The sequence below is a fragment of the Phalacrocorax aristotelis genome, chromosome W, assembly GCF_949628215.1.
Source record: "Phalacrocorax aristotelis chromosome W, bGulAri2.1, whole genome shotgun sequence".
Classification (NCBI taxonomy): domain Eukaryota; kingdom Metazoa; phylum Chordata; class Aves; order Suliformes; family Phalacrocoracidae; genus Phalacrocorax; species Phalacrocorax aristotelis.
In genome coordinates, this window is record NC_134310.1 from 7,617,115 (window position 1) to 7,638,012 (window position 20,898).

At 59.3% G+C, this 20,898-nt stretch overlaps 2 protein-coding genes across 4 annotated transcripts; one reads left to right on the forward strand and one right to left on the reverse strand.

Annotated features, from left to right (window-relative positions):
• On the forward strand, positions 1-8,307 carry LOC142049274 (acidic leucine-rich nuclear phosphoprotein 32 family member B). 2 transcript variants are annotated; one of them, XM_075076801.1, is made up of 7 exons: positions 1-141; positions 2,604-2,753; positions 3,274-3,396; positions 4,447-4,645; positions 4,985-5,106; positions 5,509-5,563; positions 6,403-8,307. In XM_075076801.1, the coding sequence occupies exons 1-7, from the start codon at positions 88-90 to the stop codon at positions 6,489-6,491; spliced, it is 792 nt and encodes a 263-aa protein (XP_074932902.1). In that variant the 5' UTR covers positions 1-87; the 3' UTR covers positions 6,492-8,307. The 2 variants fall into 2 exon arrangements, with proteins under 2 accessions (XP_074932902.1, XP_074932903.1); XM_075076802.1 differs by having other exon boundaries at positions 4,988-5,106.
• Positions 8,308-10,512: 2,205 nt separating this feature from the next.
• Positions 10,513-19,126, reverse strand: ZNF414 (zinc finger protein 414). Of its 2 annotated transcripts, none has more exons than XM_075077073.1 (9): positions 19,041-19,126; positions 14,387-14,520; positions 13,825-13,926; positions 13,633-13,740; positions 13,283-13,388; positions 12,527-13,062; positions 12,097-12,147; positions 11,262-11,420; positions 10,513-10,943 (listed from the first exon to the last, which is right to left on the reverse strand). In XM_075077073.1, exons 2-9 carry the CDS (start codon positions 14,475-14,477, stop codon positions 10,867-10,869), a joined length of 1,230 nt encoding a protein of 409 aa, XP_074933174.1. In that variant the 5' UTR covers positions 14,478-14,520; positions 19,041-19,126; the 3' UTR covers positions 10,513-10,866. The 2 variants fall into 2 exon arrangements, with proteins under 2 accessions (XP_074933174.1, XP_074933173.1); XM_075077072.1 differs by having other exon boundaries at positions 13,825-13,929.
• Positions 19,127-20,898: the final 1,772 nt, after the last annotated feature.

Consider the following 20,898-nt stretch of genomic DNA (forward strand, 5'->3'; position numbering starts at 1 on the left):
CGGGCGCGGGGCGGGGCGGGGCGGCGGGAGCGGCGCGGGGAGCTCGGGGCGGCGGGAGCGGCGGGCTCGGCTCGGGGCGGCGGGAGGATGGAGATGAAGAAGCGGTTGACGCTGGAGCTGCGGAACAAGAAACCGGGCGAGGTACGGCGGGCCTCGAGCGCGTGGCGGGGGCGGTGGGGGGAGGGACACGGGGCCGGGCGCGCACGTGCTGCGGGGGCGATGGTGGGGAAGGGAACCAGCACGGCGGGAGGGTGTGGGGGGCTGAGGGGGGGTTGGGGGGTACGGAGCGAGGCGGCGGGGAGCTCCCCTCCCTCCCCCCCGCCATGGCGGCGCGCACGTGCGCGGCGGGGCCCGGCCCGGGGCGGCGGCGGCGCGGGGGGGACAGCCGGTCCCGTCCCGCCCCGCTGCGGGGGGCGGCGGCGGGCGGCCGCGCCGGGCCGGGCCGCGCTGGCTCCCGCCGCCCCGGGTCCGCTGAGCAAAGGCCGGGCGGCCCCGCGCAACCATGGCGGCTCGGCCATGTTAGCGGCCGCCCGGGCCTGCCCCGGCCCGCCCCGCCGGGGCCCCCTCGGGCCGGGGGCGACGAGTCGAGCTCCCCCGGGGGCCGCGCTGTCAGAGCCGCCTCAGCGCCAGGCGGGCACCGGGCCAGGCCCGAGCGCGGCCGCCCGAAGCGGGGGGGGAGCCGGGCGCAGGCAGTGAGAGCGGGGCCGCGGCATCCCCTGGCCCGGGGAAGGGGCTGAGGTGGCGCCCGGGCCGCGGCGCATCGCCTCACCCTGCCGCCTCCCGGCCCGGCCCGGCGGCGGGGAGCGGAGCCGGCCGCGGCCCTCCGCCGGCAGCCGTGGGTCCGGGCCCGGGGCTTCCCGCCCGCTCCGACCGGTTCGCTCCGGCCCTGGGGCCTCTGCTCCCGGTGCCGCCCCTTATCTCGGCCGCGCCGGCAGCCCCGCTCGCCGTCTTGCAGTGAGATAGCTGGTGGCTGTCACCCAGCCCGGGGACAGGCGTGTCGCGGCAGCCTAAATTGAAGCGTGAGCAAAACGGCTTCAAAGTGGAGCTTTTGGAAGAGATTAAAGGTGCTTTCTGGATGGCAAGGGGACTTGCAGGACGAGAACTATTTGACGAGTAGAAGTGTACCCGCGAGGCTGCAAGCTGCGGGGCTGCTCTGGTTTGGCACCAGGAACTGGAGCGGCTGGCACGCCGCAGAGGCGAGCGGGGTCAGAGCGTGCGTGCCCTGGCACCGCAGCCGGTGCGAGCCGGTGTGGCTGCTGGAAGGAGCCGTCCTGGCCGCTTCGCCCCGCTCCAGCGCTTGCTCTGCAGCCCAGGGCAGGGGGCCGCTCCGGGTTAAAGCCGGTCTCGGTCAGGTTAGTTCATAACCTGATAATATTCAGGCTTACTGCTGTGCCCGCACCAACAAAGCGACAGCGGCAGAGGGCTGGCTTTGGCCACCTTTACACCCATCATGGTGACAGAGTCTCAGTTCATTTGGAGGCTCGTCTGGGGTGTGGGGAGCAAAACGAGCTCGGCTACGAAACTCCTGTCTGAGCCTGGCTGTTGCTCAACTCAGAGCACTGACCAGCAATGCCACTTCTGGAGTTTTAAGCGTTAATTTGTTTGGAGCTTGTGCTGTGGTGATGGCACGGCAGGCCTGAAACTGTGCTGCCAGTAAGGCAAAGTGATTTTAAAATGACTCCCTAATAGTTGGCTGCTCTGAGCAAGAGAGGTAAAATGGGAGTGCTGTGAAGGAGGAATTCACGAGCCTTCTGGCCAAGGCTGATCTTTGCATCTTGCTGTGAAGAATGCTAAAAGAAAGTTTTTCAAGTGGCCTGTGAGAGCCAGGGCTTGAGCACTCACTGCTGCTTTGGGGGAGAGGGGGATGTCAGCTATGTTTACTGTCCAGGTGGCTGGTGGGGAGCAGTTCTGTACTGGTGCTTCATCGTCCTAATGCCACAGGGGTTTGATTTTTCTGCTGAATTACTGGGTAGCAATGTGTGTAGTCTCTGTGTGTAGTCTCTGCTGGGCAAAATATTAGATGCCATCAGTGGTCCTGAGCCCAAGGCTGAGCTCATCTGCTTAGAGCCCTGCCTAGGCAGATGCGTTACCTCTGCGTGGAGACTGTCACTGGGAAGTGAATCCGCTAGCGGCAGGTTTTCCAGCACCCCAGTGGTGTTGCGAGAAAGTTGAAGGGGATGAAACCAGATGACCTTGTTTGGCCTCTTGTTAGTGAAGCCTAAAGCCTGACTCTGAAAGCTTTTCTCATGCCTCATGCATGAAGCATTTTGGTGTAACCTCATGGTTCAACCCCTTCATGCTTCTTAGCGGAGAAAGTGGACCTTGGTTGGAGCCACAGGGTGTGGGGTGGTGCAGCGGTCGCAAGTTGCATGGCTCATGCTTAAAGGGTGAAGTTCTAACCACCATGAGGAATTCTCACCTTGTGCCCCTGGAAGAGTTTGTTTGGCTTTAGGATCTTGCGTGTCCTTTAACGTGAGCAGGGAGAACCTTCAGACACACCTGCGGCTTTGGAGTGTGGGTCACTCTGCCTGGTGTTAGCTTGACAGACTCAAGGTGAGGCTTAGCCAAGTGTGATTACAGCTGCTGGGTGTCTCTGTTGGCAGGTGAAGGAGCTGGTTCTTGATAACTGCCGTTCGGATGATGGGAAGATCGTTGGTCTCTCTTCGGATTTTGAGAACCTGGAGTTCCTCAGCATGATCAACATCAACTTGCTGTCTGTCTCCAATCTCCCCAAACTCAACAAACTCCGGAAGGTGAGTCAGATGTGTGGTCCCATCTCCAGCAGTCCTTGCTCTGGGACTTCTGCTGCCCTGTCCCTGGTGACAGTGTTTTTCCTGTATTTGCTGGGAAAAGGCCATTCGATTTTGCTTTTTCCTCTGTAGCCTACAGCCTGAGCAAGTGAGAGAGGTGATTTTTTAGTATGTAACAAAATGCTTTTGAGCTTATTGTATGTTTAGTGTCCTTTTGCTCTTGCTGTCGTGCTACTGTCAGAAGCTTCAGTAACATAAGTATTTTGGATTTTAGAATTTTTGGATGTGGTGACAGCTATGGGGACATGTACCCCTGTGTCCTGCAGAGTAGAGGTGACTGGGAGGGCTGTGTTACTGCGGGAAAGGGGTTTCAAGTGAAAATGTGAACCACTGCTCTATGGCATGGTCTAACAAACAGGGTCTGGAGATTGGGTGCCCCTTCTAGGCTGGTTCTCAGGGTGATTTTATTCCCCACGTTGCAAGCCGGGACGCTTTGTGACCATGTGATATTCCCTTCTGGCAGCTGGAGCTGAGTGATAACAGGATTTCTGGTGGCCTTGAAGTTCTAGCAGAGAGAACTCCTAACTTGACACACTTGAATCTAAGCGGCAACAAGATCAAAGACATCGATACCCTGGAGCCCTTGGTGAGTGGAAGGCTGTGCTGGCATTGAAGGGATGACGTTGTTCCCTTTGGGGAGCATGTCTGTGCAGCAGAAGTCCAACGTCTTGGTAACTGTTCCAACAGCACTTCGTGGTTCTGATGGGAACAGATGAGTGGGTCCAATCTGAGGCTGGGCTAATAGTTAATGGCTCCTCTGTCTGGAAAACCACCAGCCAGTTGCTAAAAGAAGCATGAAATTGGGCTGGATGAGTAAAACTGTGGATGCAGTGCTCAGTGTCCATCTGAGAAAGGACCATTAATGGGTCGGATGCAGTTTGAGGTAGGTGGCACCTGGGGTGTCATGGAGATGAGTTGCTTGGACACCAGCAAGGGTGTCCATCACATCAGTCCGAAGGTGCTGTTGTGCTGGGTGCTGTCACAGCATGCATTGCAGGGGGTTTCCATTGCATCTGAACTGCCCCAAAGAAGGCTCTTGCCTTGTGATCCTGACTCTGTAGCTGAAATGTCTGATCTGGGGTGTTTGCCTCCTTAGCTGTTGCCTTTGGTCCCTCCATCCCCTCCAGAAAGAGCTTGAAACTGTTTTACTCCTCCTTTGCTTGACCTGGTGCACAGTGCGATGGCCTGACCGGGAGAGTTGCCGGGCTGTGCTGAAAGGCATGTGGAGCACAGTCTGCAGGCGCTGTGCTTTGGTCTCCCTGTGTTGTGCTCTCGGGTATCTTGCCTGATGTTTTGGGCAGGATGAGTCTGGCTCAGCGATTCCTCCTGCTGAGGGAGCTGGCTTTTCCGTGCTTGTTGCCTGCCCTGTTCAGAAGGGAGTAAGATTTGCAAATGGTTTCACAGGGAGCTGGCTCCAAGGAGGGGAAACCAGGACAGAGGAGCTGAAAAGAAATCTTCTTTGCCTACGGTTAGCGAGAGCAGCAACTTCTCTCCATCTGAGGAGCACATGGTGCAAATAATGCATGCAAAGACACTTTTGTACTAGATCTGGGTAGCAAACCATCTGTCCTCTGATGGCTGCCTGATCTTCAAACAGTGGCAACTTGTAAATAATTTAACAAATTGATCTTTGCAGAAAAAGTTGCCAAACCTGCATAGTCTGGACCTCTTCAACTGTGAGGTGACAATGCTCATCAACTACCGGGAGAGCGTGTTCACCCTTCTGCCCCAGCTCACCTACCTAGATGGATTTGATGCTGATGACCAGGAAGCCCCTGACTCAGACCCTGAAGCAGATGGGGATGGACTGGAAGATGAGTATGAGAATGGGGAAGGTGAGGATTTTCTCCTCTTTTCCTCTTTTTTTTTTTTTTTTTTTGTTCTGGGGAAAACAACCCCTTTTCCCCTTCTGCATGGCCGTGTTGCTAAATAAATGGTGATTTCACTTGCCAGTGAAGTGGGGGCTGTCTGGGTAACGCGGCTCCTTCCGTTGGCAGGCTGCGTAACAAATGAGACTTGCTGCAAGCTGACGGGGCTTGTCGCCAGCACTCCTTGGGCGTGCTTGTTCTGTGCGATGGCCTGCCTGTTGCTCACGTCGTGCTGGCATTGCAGGTCCAAGCATTGGGAGTAGCAAGTATTTGGGAACTGTAACCGTTACCTCCTTCTTTTGGTAGAAGGCGAGGAAGAGGATGATGATGATGAAGAAGATGATTTGGATGAAGAAGTCATTGATGATGAAGATGATGAAGATGATGATCTGGAAGGTGAAGAGGAGGAGGACGGAGTAGATGATGAGGTGAGGCATTCTGTCATCCGTATAAATCTGCAGCACCACGTCACTGTGTCTGGTAGCGTGTTTGTCCCTTAATGCGGTGGCCCCTCTGGCCCGATGTCACCAAAGCCTCTGTGGGCAGATCTGAGGAATGCCACCGTCTCCTCTGGCTTTTCCTGAGCACCTTTTGACTCGGAATCCACAGAGTTTTACCTGTTCAGACTTGTTTATTGCTTGGCCTGGTACTTCCAGTGGCTTCCAGCGCGGCCCCCTTCGTAGGGACGCAAGGAGCTATTTAGGAACCAAGAGCTTCTCTAGCCTAAGGGAGAAGCCAAGCACGGAGTAGGGCGGGAGCAGAAGTGAGGGAAGTTGTTGCTGTGGGATTGCACCTTGTTCTAGAAACAAAGCATCTTGTTTTGACTCCAGGAGGAAGATGAGGAGGAGGATGGTGAGGATGATGAAGAAGATGAAGCTGATGATGGTGAGTCAAATCCTAACAAACTAAGTGCTTGCAATGCTGCCTCAACAGTCTCACACATCTGCTAGCTTTGTAGAGTGCTGCTGTTGCCTGCAGCTTTTCCCTGGTAGAAGGTGCAGCATTTCTGCTGCGGGCACGGCTGATGCTGGTGCTTATGCCAAAGCTGACTATTGAATAGTGGTTTTAACCAAAGGGTCACGCAGTGGTGATGGGGAAACAGGTTTCAGTGCTTCCTAATACCTATCTAGCTGGGCAAGTGTTAGAGGGAAATTGCCTAGAAAGCCAGTTCTAAGTAGCTTGAACTGATAGTCCGTGCAGGAGCAGGGCTTCTGTCACAGAAGCTCTCGTTAGCAGTGTGTGTGAGGAAATGCTCTTGGAGATGGGTTCCTCTCTCCTCTTGGCTGTAGAGAGGAGGGTAGGCCCGAGCTGCTTGACTGGAGTCCAGACTCCTCTGGTTATAACAAACTATAAACACCTGAATGAATGTTGACAGAATATAGTGGCTGGCCTGACTTCAAATGATCTTGTATGAGCTTGGTCAGAAGTGACTCAGTTCTGCAGATGCTATGTTTTTGGGGGTGCTCAACAAAAAAAGCCTGTTTTCAAGCAGCTGTTGAAGCGTGGGATGCTTGGAGGGCACAGAAAACAGGTAGTGTCTCATGCTAGTCCAGGCTTTTCTGGGTGCCATGAGAAACTGGGCAGGGTGGATCTCCGCTCCCTAACGGTGCCAGTCTAGTCCGTGCTTGTTCACCAGCAAGCTGTGGCTGACACGGCTTGCAGCCACAGTTCAAATGCTGTTCCGCAAGACTGAACAGAGCTTCACGCTTCGCCTCTTTTTGCAGACCTTCCACGAGGAGAAAAGAGAAAACGAAATCTAGAGGATGAAGGAGAGGAAGATCCAGAAGACGAAGAGGACGATGAGGATGACTGATCCGAGCGAGCCAATCAGTTTTACAGACTATGACTGTGCTTGTCTTAACCTCCCCGTTGTGTCTATGTGAGACTGTAAATCCCTGTCTCCCACTCCTCCCTCCTTTTTATGGCTGCAGCGTCCACAATATATTTTTTTAAGATGTAGAATACTGTAGGCATTCAGGGGAATCTTCCATACAAAGCTCACTTTCTCACAACTATGTCATGACCAAAGGCTTTCTCCGTTCTGTGGTTTGTGCAGCAGTTTGCAAAAAAAAAAAAAACAACAAAAAGAAAAAAAAATTTCCTCCTAGGGTATCTTTGTGTCTGAAATCAGCCTTGCCACACTGCACCCAGAGCTCCAGCTCGCCACCCTGCCTGCCAGCAAAGGAGGCATGTTTGCTATCCGCATGCCCTCAGACCAGCTTTCTGAAGACACTTGAGCCATCTTGAGCAGTGGGTGCAAATCTGGTTCATCTAAATGGACTCAGAGCGAGTGATCACTGAGGTCTCTGATCAGAGATAATGGTGATGTGATCTCTGGAGATGCTTGAAGATACTTTAGTGCTGGGGATGTGGGGTGCCTGGGGTCTTGGGGAGGGGAGGTTGGCTGCTTGCAAGACCTGGTACCTCTGACGATGCACCTTGCAGTAGCCCTGCGCTTGCTTTCCTATCTTTTTATAAACTGGAATAGTTTTCCTGGTGGCCACCTAATAACTTTTGCTTGGGTGTCCAAGTAAGTCCGATTCTTGCAGCTGTGAGCGTCTTTGCTGTGACGAGGCTTCTCGTCACCCTATAGCAGCCTCTGCCTTTAGGGAGAGATAGGAAATAGCAGGTCAAGGGATACTGCACTTCTGTCAAACTCCATTTCGCACTGTACAGAACACGTTCAACCAGTATCACTGTGATGCACCTAACTCGGCGTTCCCCGGGAGACCGTGTTAGCCTATATATTCTCAGGGTCCTTCTGCTAGCCAGTACCAGCTCTGGACAGTTGCCTCAGCGCCAGCCTGGTTTTCAGGCATCCTCTTTCCTTTTCAGCATGAAGAGAAGTGCATTGATCAGAAATCCAGCTCTCTCCCACTCGTGTTTATGCTCTGCGGGAGCGCAGACGGTGCTGCAGAGCATGTGTCCCCTCACCCTGCGGTGGCTGGAAGGAGGAAGGGGGGAATTCAGCCAGGTGTAGCTCTCCTGCCGGAGGGCTTCCGACCCCTTGCCCGCCCTTCCTCTGCCTGGGGGTGTTCAGCTGGCACATCTGTTAGCTTCTGGAGAGAACTGGCCCCGTGGCATCCCAGGGATGGTAACTGCTCGGTGCTGGGTGCCGGAGAGCCGTGCTGGGGCGGGAGTAACTGATGTTCCTCCTGCTGTTGAGGCTCTCCACGGGTGCGGACGCACTGGCACTTTGTGGTGCTCCTGGTGGTTGCTCTGGGCAATCTGTCGGCACCTGGCGCTGGGAGGCGAGACTCGCAGCGGTTCCTTCAGAGGAGTGGTGTGTGTTGCAGCACATCCGAGTTTCTGTTGCTTTGTTCTGTTCTTGCTGTTGTCTCTTGCATTGTACAGTAGCTGTAACCATTCGGAGAAGAACTAGTCCTGTAAAATGCAAACTGAGTAACTTATAAATGTTAAAGGAATTTTTAAAAGAAATATCAGAGCAGCAGTTACTTCTAATTTTTCCCTGCATTTTTAGCAGATTGTATGGATTTTATATTAGCCTAGTAACTGTCAGGTTTTGATTGGTCAGACTAGTCCCAGAAATAAGGATCTCCAGCCCTTTTGTATCTTTTGTTAAAAAATTTGGATAAAACTTTTAATAAAGACTTCAGTTTTTAAAAATGCATTGCAATGAACGTTGTCTTTGCTGCCTCTGCTCTAGGAATACCTGAGCTGCAGCTAGTCTGCAAGAACACTTGGAAGTTTTGGGGCAGTTTTTCTGAGTTTCTTCTAGGAGTGGCAACTGTCCTGTGCCCCCAGCATGGCCTGGTTTTGCTCTGAGCCCCAGCTGGGTGGATGCTCGGTAAGTGCTGCTCCAGTGGTGGGGCAGATTTGGGAACGCTGGGGCTGTTTGTGGGGTGGGGATGGAGCAGGACCTCTGCTGTGGGGTGGGGTGGCCCAGACCACCCTAATGCTCATGAAGTCTCATCATGAATGTGTGCCCAGGACCTGCATGGGGTGGTGCAGCCCCTGCTGTGCTGCGCTCTCTGCCTTGGGAAGTGACTGCAGCCGGGCTTGCAGGGTCAGGGGGAGGCTGGTGAAGGGTCCCACTGCTGGGTTTTAGGGTGGGCATCTGTATTCTGTGCTGGAGGAAGAAACTGGATGTTTGGGGATGAATGCAAGCCAGGGAGGAGGAATCCCACTGCAGGCTTGGGGGGGGGCAGTCAGGGCAGCTGCCTGTGCCTGCTGAGGCTGGAGGGGTCTAAACTGCACCCGATGCCGTGGTGTCCCCTCTATCTGGGGGCTGGAGGGGTCTCTCGGCTTGCTATGGCTGCGTGGGCCTGCTCTGGCTCTGTAATGAGTTGCTGCTCCATCAGGTCTCAGCAGCCAGGGGCTTCAGCTCAGGCTTCCCACTTCAGCACATCTGTCCCCTGGCCTGGGGTGAGGGGAGAGGGGTCTGTGCGGGACGGTGGGGGCAGCCCCAGGTCCTGCATGGATCAGAGGCAGGAGGCAGAGCTGTGCTGAGGCCGCTCTCAGCCCCGCTCCCTGCCACTGTCTCGGGTGCTGCTGTGCCCCAGTGCTGCCCGTGCAGTCCCCCCTGCTCCCCCAGCCCTCCCCACTCAGGTTAGTGATCCCCCGTTAAAATACAGCCTTGCTGCCCCCTCCCCACCCAGACACGTGGCTGTGGGGCTGCCTTGCTGCAGAAGGGAGCCCTCCCGCTTGCTCCCGTGCTTGGAGGCAGCGGCGCTGGAGCTGCAGCTCGGTCTGTCTGACTCAATCCAGCTGGTTCTCTGCTGCTCCCAGTTTCTCTCCATCCTTGTCCAGGGCCGGTGCTGCCTCTGGCCAGTGACCCCCCCATGGGTGGGCTGGGGAAGGCATCACAGAGAGGCTGCTCAGCACAGGGTGGGCGATGCTGCTCGCCTGTGTGCAGGGATTGCAGTGGGAGGAATGCATGGCTCCCCCAGCCAGGCTGCCATCAGCCTCCCCGAGCATCCATTGCAGGGCTCAGCTGCGGACGCTGGGGCTCAGCTCTGTGCCCCCCAGCTTGGCGTTGCCACGGCAGGGAGGGGGCTACGATTGCTGCCAGCACCAGGCAGGGCTGGGCAGGAGAGGTGGCAGGGTGAAGACGCCACATGCCAGGACCTATATTCTGGGGCGAATACGTCTGGGAAAGGGGCAGCTCCGCAGGTGAGAGCCAGGGCTGGGGGAAAAAAGAATTCCCCTGGGGTTTGTGCCCCCTCCCAGGAGCTGGTGGCAGCACCTGAGCCTGGGGTGTGGAGCAGCGGGGTGCTGGTGCTCCTGTCCCTTGCGCTGGCACCCAGCCAGCGAGGCAGCGTGAGCACTGGCATGCAGTAGCATGCTTTTGCTCAAACCAGTTTGGAGCAAACTTTTCACCTCACTGGGATGGGCCTGGGGCCAGTGCAGGCAAAGTGGGACCCAGGGAGCCCCGGGGTGAGAACATGCAGCTGCTCAGCTCCCACGGGGGCAGGGTGCAGGGTGTTGTGTAGCCCCCAGGGCTGTGGACCCGGGCATGGAGGAGCTGTTGGGGTAGAGCAGGGACCCTGCTCTCCACTTGCTGCCTGGGACCAAGCAGCCCCCTGGCCCCTCTGCCCATGGTACGGTGGGGATAGGCACCAAGGCGGGCCAGGTGCTGGAGAGAGAGGCTGAAGTCCTCCCTCGTTTGGATGCCCAATCTGGGTGCTGGGGTGCAGCTGGCAGAGGCTCCAACTCTGATCCTCTGGAGCCTTTCATGGTTCGGGATGTGCTGACACACACCCTGCACTCCACCACCCACCTCCTCCTTTGGGTGGGGGCTTCCTTAGGGGCCACACACTCCCCCATCGCCCCCAGCTGCCGTGGGGACCAACAGAGGCTCTCCCAGCCGCCGATCCTGTACAATTCCCATTTATTGTTTCAAGACCTCAATCCAGAAGTCCACTAACTCCTGAGCAACCTACTGGGCTCCCCCCAGAGCCCTGGGAGCTGAAGCAACAAAACTTTTAGGGGAAGGAGATGCAGGGTCCTGGGGGCTTAGAGTTTCTGAAAATAAGAGGGAAGGTAGAAATTCAAGAGAAAAAAAAAACCACCCCCCACTCTGCCACCCTGTGCTGGGGGACGCTCCTGGTACCCAGGAAGGGGTCCCCGTCCCAGCACAGTGGCAGGGGGCTGTGCGGTGCCCCTGTGCCTGGCTGCAGGGGTGGGGATGGGGAGGCGCAGGAGCAGTCCCGTGGGAGCCAGGGGCATCAGAGCTGGGAGTACAGGGAGTTCTCCATCTCCGGCGTCAGCTTGGCATGGAAGGAGGTGATGCCCACCCCGAAATCTGGAGGGAGATGGAAGAGAGCTGTCAGTGCTGTGGCTGAGCCCCTCACACCCCGACTCCTGTGGGAGGCTGCTTGGAGGGCGGAGGGCTGGTGCCCAGTGGGTGGACATGGGGAGGACATATGGACGCCCCCCCCGCCCCGCTCCAGGGCATTGCTGCAGGTTGGGATCCAGGAGCTGGAGCCCAGTGCTCACCCTAGTCACGCCCCCTCCAGGACAGAGGGAGTGGGTTACATGCTGTCAATGCAGGGCAGGTCAAGCCCACTCCCCATGAGCATCCCGGCAGTCAGGGTCCATCCTCCCGCCCCCCAAGCCGTACCCATCTCTGTGTCCATGCGCCCGGGTGGCATGGGGTTCTTGCGGTGGTCCTCGATGTGCAGGGTCATCTCCTCCCGCGAGGCGGTTGAGTAGGGGCACTGCATGCAGGTGTAGCGGCCCCGCGTGTGCTCCCACACGATGCGGCTGTTGGAGGAGTGCCCTGCAAGGACGGGCAAGGAGGGAAGCACAGCGCTCACCCCCCCCAGCCACGGGAGCCTCCCCCGCCGGTGGGAGCCACGCGAAGCGGCAGCATAGGATGCAGGGGCAGGTGGCCCTGGGTGCCGGCTGCATCGTGCTGGGTGCCATGGGGCTCGGATCAGCCAGTGCTATGGGGGCAGAAGCCCCCCCCACTCCGAGGCCCACATGCACAGAGGTCCCCTCCCCATGGGGGGAACCCCAAATCTGGGAGCAGGGAGCAATGCTGTGCCCCCTGGCCCTGACCTCCCTTTGCCCGTTGCCTCTCCGCACCCCATGAAGCAAAGGGCCGTGGTTTCCAGCCCAGCCTTGGGGCCAGGGCGATTGGAGGGGCTTGAGCCCAAGCAGCTGCTGCAGCTCCTTCTCCTGCTGCTTCTGCCTGCAGGCACCTGAGGAACCAGGCTGGGTGGTTCCCAGGGGGGTGCAGCCGATGACCCCCCCACCCCCAAATCTCTAAGCCTACCTGGTCAGCATCCCCTCTCCACACAGCTCCCAAAAATGAAGGAGCCCGCCCTCCCCCTCTGCTCTCCAGGGAGCATCGTGGCACCCCCATGGGGCCTCTCCCATCCCCTGTGGCCCCCCCCCCACTCCCCCCCCCCAGTGACAGAAAGCAGCCCCCAACCAGTAGGTGCCAAACTAACCTGGAGTCACTCCTGAGCCAAAGCATGGGAGGAGTGGGCTGACACTCACACCTGCGGAGGGAATCGAGGGGCAAGACAAGCATTAGGTCTTCCCCTCCCTTGGTGAGGGGGGGAGGGATGTGGGGGGGCAGGCCTAGCCCAGCCCACCCCGTCTCGCACCCCCAGCACGCCGGGGAGCAGCAGGGCCAGGAAAATTTGGAGGCTTGTTTTTTTGGTGGTTGCTGGTGCTTTTTCCAATCGAGCATCCCTGTGGATGGGATGGAGGGAGGGGTGGAGGTGGTATGGGGCTGGGGTGGGGGGGGCCAGGGTGGCCCCGCACAGGGCCGGGAGGAGGGGGATCCTCGGCTGGCCAACGGTGGGTCCTCCTCCGGGAGCTGCTGGTCAAGGCGGGAGCAGAAGAAGGTTTGCCCGAACAGCCCCGCACGCTCACCTTGGCTTTTCTTCCAGACGGCGTTGGAGACAGGGGGGCCATGGGCCGGCACATAGGGCCGGAGGCGATGCTGCGCTGGGGGCTGGGGCAAGCTGTAGGGCGAAGGGTGCACGTAGGACAGGAACGGCCCTGGCACCGAGGAGGGGGGTGGCCCCGAGAACCGAGTCAAGGACGACGGCCCGAAAAGGCTGGGCTCCAGCAGCGGGAAGGGGTGAGGGGCCGGCGAGACCAGCGGCAGTGCCTCCAGTGAGCCAGGCAGCTCAGGAAGGCTGGTGGGGAGTGTGGCAGGGGCCGCCGGGGCAGTGTCCGTGCCAGGGAGGATGGCTTCTTTCTCCGGGGGCCGGATAATGCTTGGGAGCTTGGGGAGCCCCTCAGGTGGCTTGGCCGGGGGCTCCTTCTCCAGGACAGAGGTAGCAGGCAGGACAGGCTTGTCAGCTTTGGGGGGCAGCGCGGGGCTGCTGGCGCTGTCGGAGCAGACGTGCAGGTGCTTGAAGAGGGAGCGGTGTGTCCGGAAGCGCAGCATGCAGTTCTCACACCTGCAGGGCCCCAGGGAGGTGGCATTAGTGGTGATGCTCCCCTCTGCATCACCATCCCCCCACCCCAGGCCCCGGTCTGCTGCTGGGAAGGAGGCAGGGGTCTGCAAGGGGACCCCATGTGCTCAGGGCTGTTTGGGAGCCCCAAGATGGGCCATGCTGTGGGAGTGTCCACAGGGAGATGGGGTGGCATGGGACAGGGCCAGGGATCAGCAGAACTCACTTGAAGTAGCGGTTTGGCTTGTAGTGCACCTTCATATGGGCCATGAGGTCCTGCATGCTGGGGAAGATCTCTGTGCAGCCCAGTGTGGGGCACTGGAAGGTTTTGCCTGAGCAAAGAAATAGGGCAGAGATTCAGCAACAGCCCAGCCGCGCTGCACCCCCCTGGGGCTGCAGGCAGCCCTACCAGTGGGTCTCCAGCACCTCCCACTCTCCCCGCGCTCCCTGATGCTGTGCAGCATCTCCCAGAGGCACAGGCACCTCCACCAGCGCTGCCTCAGCTTCAAACCCCGCTTTGCTACTTCCCAGCCAAAAAAGGGCACTGTGGATTGACGCAGGGTGTTCCGGCCTTACCCTCGAGCGACTGCGTGGGTCTGTAGTGGACCTTCAGGTGATCCATCAGCTCCTGCATGCTGGGGAAGGCCAGTTTGCAGCCATAGCTTGAGCACTGGTAGTGCTTCCCTAGAAGGAGACAGATCCGTTGGCCTCATTCCTGTCCCGACTGTTGCTGTCACCTCCCCGGAGAAGGGCTGGGGCTCGGCTCACCTGGGACAGGTCTGCGCTTCAGTGGCCGCAGGTCCTGGGCTGGGGTCCCTCCGCTCCCTGCCACCGGCATCAGGCTGCCGGGCAGAGCTGCTTCGCTGCAACCTGCTGGGGAGAGGCCGTTAGGCGGCGGCACCGGCTGCCGCAGGCAGAGCGGGCAGCATGGGCAGTGACAAGCCTCGGCCCCACCTCAACCACGTCCCTCTTTGCCCGCCTGCCTACCCTGTACAAACAGGGGTGCAGAAAATTGTGGGGGTGGGTCTGGTGGGGTCTGGTTGGGAAGGGGCCGAAGAGGCAGGAGCCCTCCAGGGTGGTTAGAGATGGGAGGGTCTTTGCTCTAGAAAAAGCTGCTGGTATGAAGGCAAAGCATGCTGGTGTCTTGAACACGCTGGGTGATGCCATGTGCACACCTGTGCAAACCCGTGCACACCCTCAAGGTGCTGCCAGCCACCCCTCTGGGGTGGGATCTGGCCAAAGGGACCTCACAGCAACAGGGGTGAGGGCTTCTCCCCCCTATTCTGCCCTGACTCCTCTTGCCAACCCCTCCATGGCACGAGGGACTCACCTGTGCCCTCTCCGGTGTATTTACCCCCCAGGGAGAAGGTGGGCACGCCCTCATCCTTCTCCGTCTGCATGGCCTGGCCAGTGGTGGGCATGGGGCGAGGCACGCACCGCCAGCAGTGTCTTCTCCTGTTGATGCTACACCGAGTGCAAGGGCAAGAGGTTAAAGCCCAGCATGGAGTGATGTTGGCTGCCTCCTCCTCCTCCTCAGTGCCCCGTGGCTGTGGGACTGACCCTCCCACCCGGGGACCTCCTGGGCCAGGCTGGCAGGAGGTCACTGCTTTGCAGGGGCTTTGCAGCATCGCTGCAGGGCGGGACATGCTGCAAATGCAGCACTTTGCCCTGGGCCAGGCTTTGTAGCCAGAGCTGTCACCGTCCCTTCCTGCCGCAGGGGTGGTCCACAAACCCCTCCAAAAGGTCCCCTCCAGCTGCTGCCCAGCACAGCCTACCCCCCATATCACCAGACTGCTGCTTTGTGGTAAGGTCCAGCCCACAGCGTCTATAGTCAAGAATACCCTCCCAGAACCATAGGACCCCCCTCCCCACCAAGGCAATGCAGACCCGCTGCCACTGAAGCAGGAACTGCAGGAGCTGCTCCAGCCTCTCGTGCTCCCGGTGGGCTGGGGGTCTCGCTGGATGCTCCCCCCACCCACAGTTTCGGAGGTTTTTCCAGCCAAAAGGAGCAGCAGGTCCCATTGCATGACCGGGAGCACCAGCAGCAGGGCCCGATGCTGATGGGTGTGTGGGGCCAGTTCCTTCACACAAGCTACATCAGATGGTCCCCAAAATTAAATCAGCTTGGCCTCACAGCGCCTTGGCGTGAAGCTTCGATGTGCAAAAGCCAAACACTAACTCCCAGCAAAAAGCATCTGAAAAGTCCCTCACTTTGGGAGATTTCTCAACAGTGTCTTTACATCAGTGTTAAAAAGAAAACAACAACAACAACAATAATAATAATGATAATGAATTTTTAAAAATCAGCGCTGGGGCTGCGGAGTAGCTGCAACATGCCCACCTGCAGTTGGTTAGAGGGTTAATGCTTCCCCAAGAGCTCAGTGACTCCCAACACAAATGTCCCTGGGGATCCATCCCGCCTGCCCTCACCAGACCTGCCCGTTAGCATCTGTTCAAGAGGCATTTTCCCAGCTTTTCCGCTCCAGCCCAGCTCCCAGCCGGCCGTGCACAGCGGGGCTTTAGCCTGGTGAAGGCGGGCTCAGCGGCTGTTACTGCAGCAACCGGTGGTGCTGGGATTGCAACCCAGCGGGCAATAAATCAGAGTTGGGGGGGAGGAATCCATGCGGGATTATTTCTCTGGCTTCCCCCAGACTTGCAGCTTTGTTTGGGGGTTGCACTGGGTTTTTTTTGTTGGTGCTGTTTTCTCAGCTTGGTGGCTTCTGCTGGCACTGCGGGATGCAACCTGTGCCGAGGCCAGGACCGGCTGGAGCAGGGGGTCGGCCCCAATATGGGAGGGTGGGTTTGGGGCAGCGCCAGGGGTTGGTTGTGTCCTAGGAGAGGAAATTCAGCCCTGGCTGGAGGGGTTGGATTTCTTGGTCTGCACAAAGCAGCATGGCCGCGGCAGGGTAAACACCACGCAGAAAGTTCACGGCAGCTTTGATGGAGCTTTGTTTATCAGGAGAGGGAAATGCAGTCTTCCTGGGAAAAAAAGTCTCAGGAATCTTCTCTTGAGGGAGGAAGCATTAAAAGGGTCGAGGCAGGTCTGGGCCTTCCTGATCGGCCCCTTGGGCAGCATCCATGTGGCACCACCATGTTTCGGTGGCTGGCCCTGAAGCCGCAGAGCTTTGGTGCTGCCGGAGTATTTCCTGGTAGTGCGACTCCTTGAGACTGTAGTGAACCATCCCCAGGTCCCCAGTTCCCAACTCCGGATGAATCCTTGATGCAGCCGCCTGTCCCCAGGGCCTGCTGACGGTCCCCCGGGGACCGATGGTCTCTGATGGCCTCCAGATGAGGCCATAAGGGAGCAGGATGCCCGTGCGTCCTGCACCAAGAGCTCAGCAGGAGCACAGACAATTTTTTTCAAGTCCTTTTTTCAAGAAATGAGGAAATTATTCCTTGGCAGCATTGCAGCAGGGCTGTTGGCTCCCGGGGCAGAAAGCTCCCTGTGCTCCAGGGTCAAACCCAGCAGCACCTTTCAGACGTCTCAGATCATGCTGAAACCCCTCTCCTCTCCCTCTTGTATGTGCTGTCTGATGCCGCTCTCCATTTCCCAGTTGCATCCGGTAGTCCAGAGATGTGTTTTAAGCTGATTTTTCTCCAGAAAAGCTGGGAAAATGACTCTTGAGCAGATACTAACGGGCAGGTCTGGTGAGGGCAGGCAGACAGATGCGGGCGCACCTCATTGCAGCCGGCACGCCCGAGCACGCCTGCACCTGACTCAAGGCTTTGCCAATGTGTGGAGCTAAGCCGTTCGACAGGGTGCGCTTTCGGCAGCAGACATGATGGCAGCACCATAGCATCGCCGTATGCTCAGCCCAGGCCCTGGTTTTTGGGGAGCCAGTGGCACCTCTATCATTTTGCTGTCATTTGTCACCTCCCACGGGATGGTGTCCAACACTTTTCATTCTCCAGGACCCTTCGTTCTGCAACCCTGAGCATGATGCTCTGACCCAGATGCCACTGACCTGCCACCATCGCCATCCCCAGTGACCCCACATGGCCACCACAGGTGTGACTCCCCTGGTGCCGGTGCAAACCCTGCCCTGGAAACCTGAATTCCCAGAGCCACCACAAATTCAGTATCACTTTTTGAAAGGTTTTCCTTCCATGGGTTCAGTCTCCCTGAAAACCTGCTGGCACCAAACTCCCTTGCTCCAGCCCCTGCGGTGAACGGGGATCCTGGCAAAATCCTTTCAGGGGGCTGATGGTGATGGAGTGAACAGGAGGGCTTGCAGCTACTGGTCACCCAGAGCAGCTGCCGGTGCTGATTCAGTTAATAATACAGCTCATCTCCCTCAAACAAACCAGGGGGTTTATATGTATCGCCAAGCACAGAAGACTTTTACAAACCCACCCTGGAAGGATAAATGTGACAAATAATCCTATTTGAGCATCTCTGCACGGTCTATGGGCAGAGGTTGCAGAGGCTTCCCGAAACGCAGCTCCTCGGCACAGGAGATGAGAGACAAAGGCTCTGAACAAGGGGCTCATGTGATCGCTCAGCCGGTGAGCGCTGAGCGGCGCGGAGGGAGGAAGCACATGCTGTGACAGCAGCACGGCTCCTGTCGGCACGGCGAGCCCCCCGCCCGCCCCGGCACGCGCTCCGGCCACTGGTCATGGGGTTAAAATGCATGGTGTAAATTAAAATGCACGTTGTAAATTCTATTGCCTTCAGACATCACGGGGAGCCCTGCAAGAGTTGGTGCAGGGTGGGACATGCTCTGGGCATCTTTGCTGCCCGGCAGCCCCTGTCTCACAGCCATGGGCTTCGTGATGCCCATCACAACTTGGGTGCCCTAGTCCCAACTTGGGCTGGAGCAAAGTTGCTGCCTTGACATCTTGCCCTTCCACCTCGCTCTGAGGGCAGGCTCCCTGCATTCCAACTCAGAGAATCTGCGTGGAGAGCCCTGCAGAGCCCACCCTGAACCCCGCTGCAGCTGCTGCCGGTGGCAGCGTGGGCATCCAAGGGGGCGAGCACTGAGCCTTGTGCCACTGTGCCACGTTCCCACAGTGGGCACGGGAGCAGCTCAGCCAAGGCCCTTCGGTGGTTCCTTCGGAAGCATCTCTTCTTTTGGCCTTCCCTGCAGAGCCGCCCTGGGCAGCCTGGGGGTCCCCGTCATCCCCCCATCTTGCTCCAGGCCATCTGTGACCTGGATGGCACGTGAAGGGGGAAGAGACGTGCTGCCATTTCCCCACGACCATGGGGAAAAAACCCTCCTTCCTTTCAGAAGCCATCTGGGGTGGACAGATCTCCCTCCCTGAGCCTGGGCAAAGCTGCCCCCTGATCGGGTGGCCCTGGCCCCGATCAAGTTCATGCTGTGGCGGAGGTATGGGAGCTCCCTCGTTCCAGCAGCAGCCAAGCAGCTGCATCCCCCAGCCCCTGACAGCAACAAAGCGTCTCCCATGAGTATGAGAAGATGACAGACCGTGGGGAGACCCCGGTGGGTGCAACCCTGGGGTGGTGAAGCAGGTCCCGCTGCTCCCACGACCCACATGCACCTGCAAAGACCGGGGGCTAAGGGCTCCCGTGGCTAGCTGTCCCTCTGCTACCAGCCCCACAGGTAATAACTCCCATAGCTAGCAGCCCCCTGTGGGTGGCACCCCCACGGGTGGTGGTTTCTGTGACTAGTAGCCCCCCCACGGTAATACACCCATGGCTACTCGCCCCTGCGGCTAGTGACACAGCCACGGCCAGCACCCCCTACGGCCAGTCGCCCCACGGGTAGTGGCCTCCGTAACCTGGAGCCCCCCGTGGCAGCAACCCCACCCCCGCCACAGCACCCGGTGCTCCCGGCAAACCGCCGGCACCCCGGGCACGGTACCCGCTCCGGTACCGCCGCTGCCCCGCCGCCCCCGGGGCCGGTGCCCCCCGCCCCCGGGGCCGGTGCATTCCCGCACCCGGGGCCGGTGCATTCCCGGGGCCGATGTCCCCCGCCCCCCCGCCCCGGTGCTGCCCCCCCGTCCCGTCCCGCCCCCGCACGTACCGGGGCTGCGGCGGGGCCGGCGCCGCCCGGAGCGCGCATCAGCGGCGGCGCGGCCGCGGGGCCATTTTCTGCGCGGAGCTGTCGCGAGAGCGGGGGCGGGGGGGGGAGGAGGACGGGGCGGGGGGGGAGGAAGGAGCGGTGCGGAAGGGGGGGCGGGGGCCGCGGGGGGGTCGACCGGCCCGGTACCCCCCGGTTGTTTTTCTCGGGTCTTTTCGCAGCCCCCCCCCCCCCCCACCTCCGCCTCCCCCGCCGCACCCCAGCGCCTGCGGGTAGCTGGAGCATCGCGGGGGCCTCGGAGCATCCTGGGGCCCCTGGAAACAACCTGGGGTCCTCAGAGCACCCCGAGTCCCTTAGGAAGCCTTGGACCCCTTAGGGCACCCCAGGGCCCTCTGAGCACCCCAAGTTCCTTGGAGCACGCTGGACTCCTTTGAGCATCCCGAGCCCATCAGATCATGCGTGGACGCTACAAGCAGCCCAAGCCCCTTGGAGCCTTCCAGGACCCTCAGAGCAATGGGAGCACCTCAGAGACCCCCCAAGCACCTCGGAGCCCCTCGGAGCACGCCTGTGGGTGCCTGGGCTGGCCCAGCTCCCCCCTGCCGGCAGGGCTAAGCAGGACCATCCATCCCACTTGCACAGCACCCACTGCTGGGGTGCTGCCCCCTGCCCTCACCACCCCCACCACCCCCCAGCCTCAAGGAAGGACTGGAAGGCACAGGAAGGAGTTTCCTAAATCCCCAGAGTTTCCAAAGCCAGGTTTTTTTCGTTACAGTAAAAACAGGGACTCCGCCTGCTCCCCCAGCCGCCGAGCTCTGCAGTGCAAGAACTCCTAAAAACCTGTGATTTACAGGAAAAATCACCCCAAGGGCAACGAGGGTTGTAAAAACCCATAATGGGGAGGCCCAAGAACCATCTGCAGCATGGGGCTGTGGAGGACTTCACATCCCAGCAGCCACCTGTCCTGTGCCATGCCCACCCTGGAGGAAATGGGGTCCCCTGAGCCCCTCTATAGCTCCCCTGTCTCTGGGGCAGGGGGTCTCCTTGCCAGGGGGCAGCCCAGGGGGGGACTACGGGAGGGAGGAAGAGGAGCACTGGAACGTGAGGCTGAGGCAGGGAGGGAGGAAAAGGAGTGCTGGAAGCAGGCTGTCGTCACTTCCTCCGGCCGCCCAGTGCAGGGCCCGGCGTGGGGAGCAGGGAGGGGGGATCAGGATGCGGGGGAGCAGGGAGCGGGGGGGCAGGGAGCAGGGGGGCAGGCAGGGATAAGCCCCAACATGTCGGCACTGTTCGTCCCTCTCCCTGCTGCAAACATCCTGGAACAGCCCCAGGCCAGACTCAGCCCCCACCCAAGGACCCCACCACCCCACCTTGGCTGTCCCCCTGTCCTGGGCAGTCGGGGCAAAGAGGGTCCCCCGAACCCCAGAACTGGTGCAGCTGAGGATGGCGGTTTCCACCCCATGCATCGACCCTGGTCCCCCATGGACAAGACATTCCCCCCTGCCCTTGCCCTGCAAACCGGGGGGGCCCCAGCAACTCTCTGACCACCATCAGAAAAAGCTGCTACAGCTCGGTGGGCTTTGGCCAAGTGGTCCTTGCAGATTTTCCTCTGAGAAACCAGGGAGTGACGATGGCGCCTGGTCCTGCTTTGCCCTTTTGCCCTGCTTTGCCTCGCTGCTGCCGCACAGCTGGCTGTGCAGAGTGGTCCTGAGTTGTGCTGGGATGCGGAGATGCCTGAGCCGGCTTCCTGGGGGAGCTGGTTTCTGTATTCAGCAACTTCTGGAGGGTTCAACATGGGGGCAACAGGGCTGCCTCTGATGTGTCCCCAGCCATGTCCTCACATGGGGATGTGTCGGTGCAGCACCTT

Excerpts from the sequence above, each read along its gene's own strand:
- LOC142049274 (XM_075076801.1), top strand. The coding sequence starts at position 88 with ATGGAGATGAAGAAGCGGTTGACGCTGGAGCTGCGGAACAAGAAACCG. Across the intron at positions 142-2,603 it reads GGAACAAGAAACCGGGCGAG|GTGAAGGAGCTGGTTCTTGA; the intron begins GTACGGCGGGCC and ends CTCTGTTGGCAG. Across the intron at positions 5,564-6,402 it reads AGAAGATGAAGCTGATGATG|ACCTTCCACGAGGAGAAAAG; the intron begins GTGAGTCAAATC and ends CTCTTTTTGCAG.
- ZNF414 (XM_075077072.1), bottom strand. The coding sequence starts at position 14,477 with ATGCCCACCACTGGCCAGGCCATGCAGACGGAGAAGGATGAGGGCGTG. Across the intron at positions 13,741-13,824 it reads GAAGCGCAGACCTGTCCCAG|GGAAGCACTACCAGTGCTCA; the intron begins GTGAGCCGAGCC and ends GTCTCCTTCTAG. Across the intron at positions 13,389-13,632 it reads ACCCACGCAGTCGCTCGAGG|GCAAAACCTTCCAGTGCCCC; the intron begins GTAAGGCCGGAA and ends TTCTTTGCTCAG.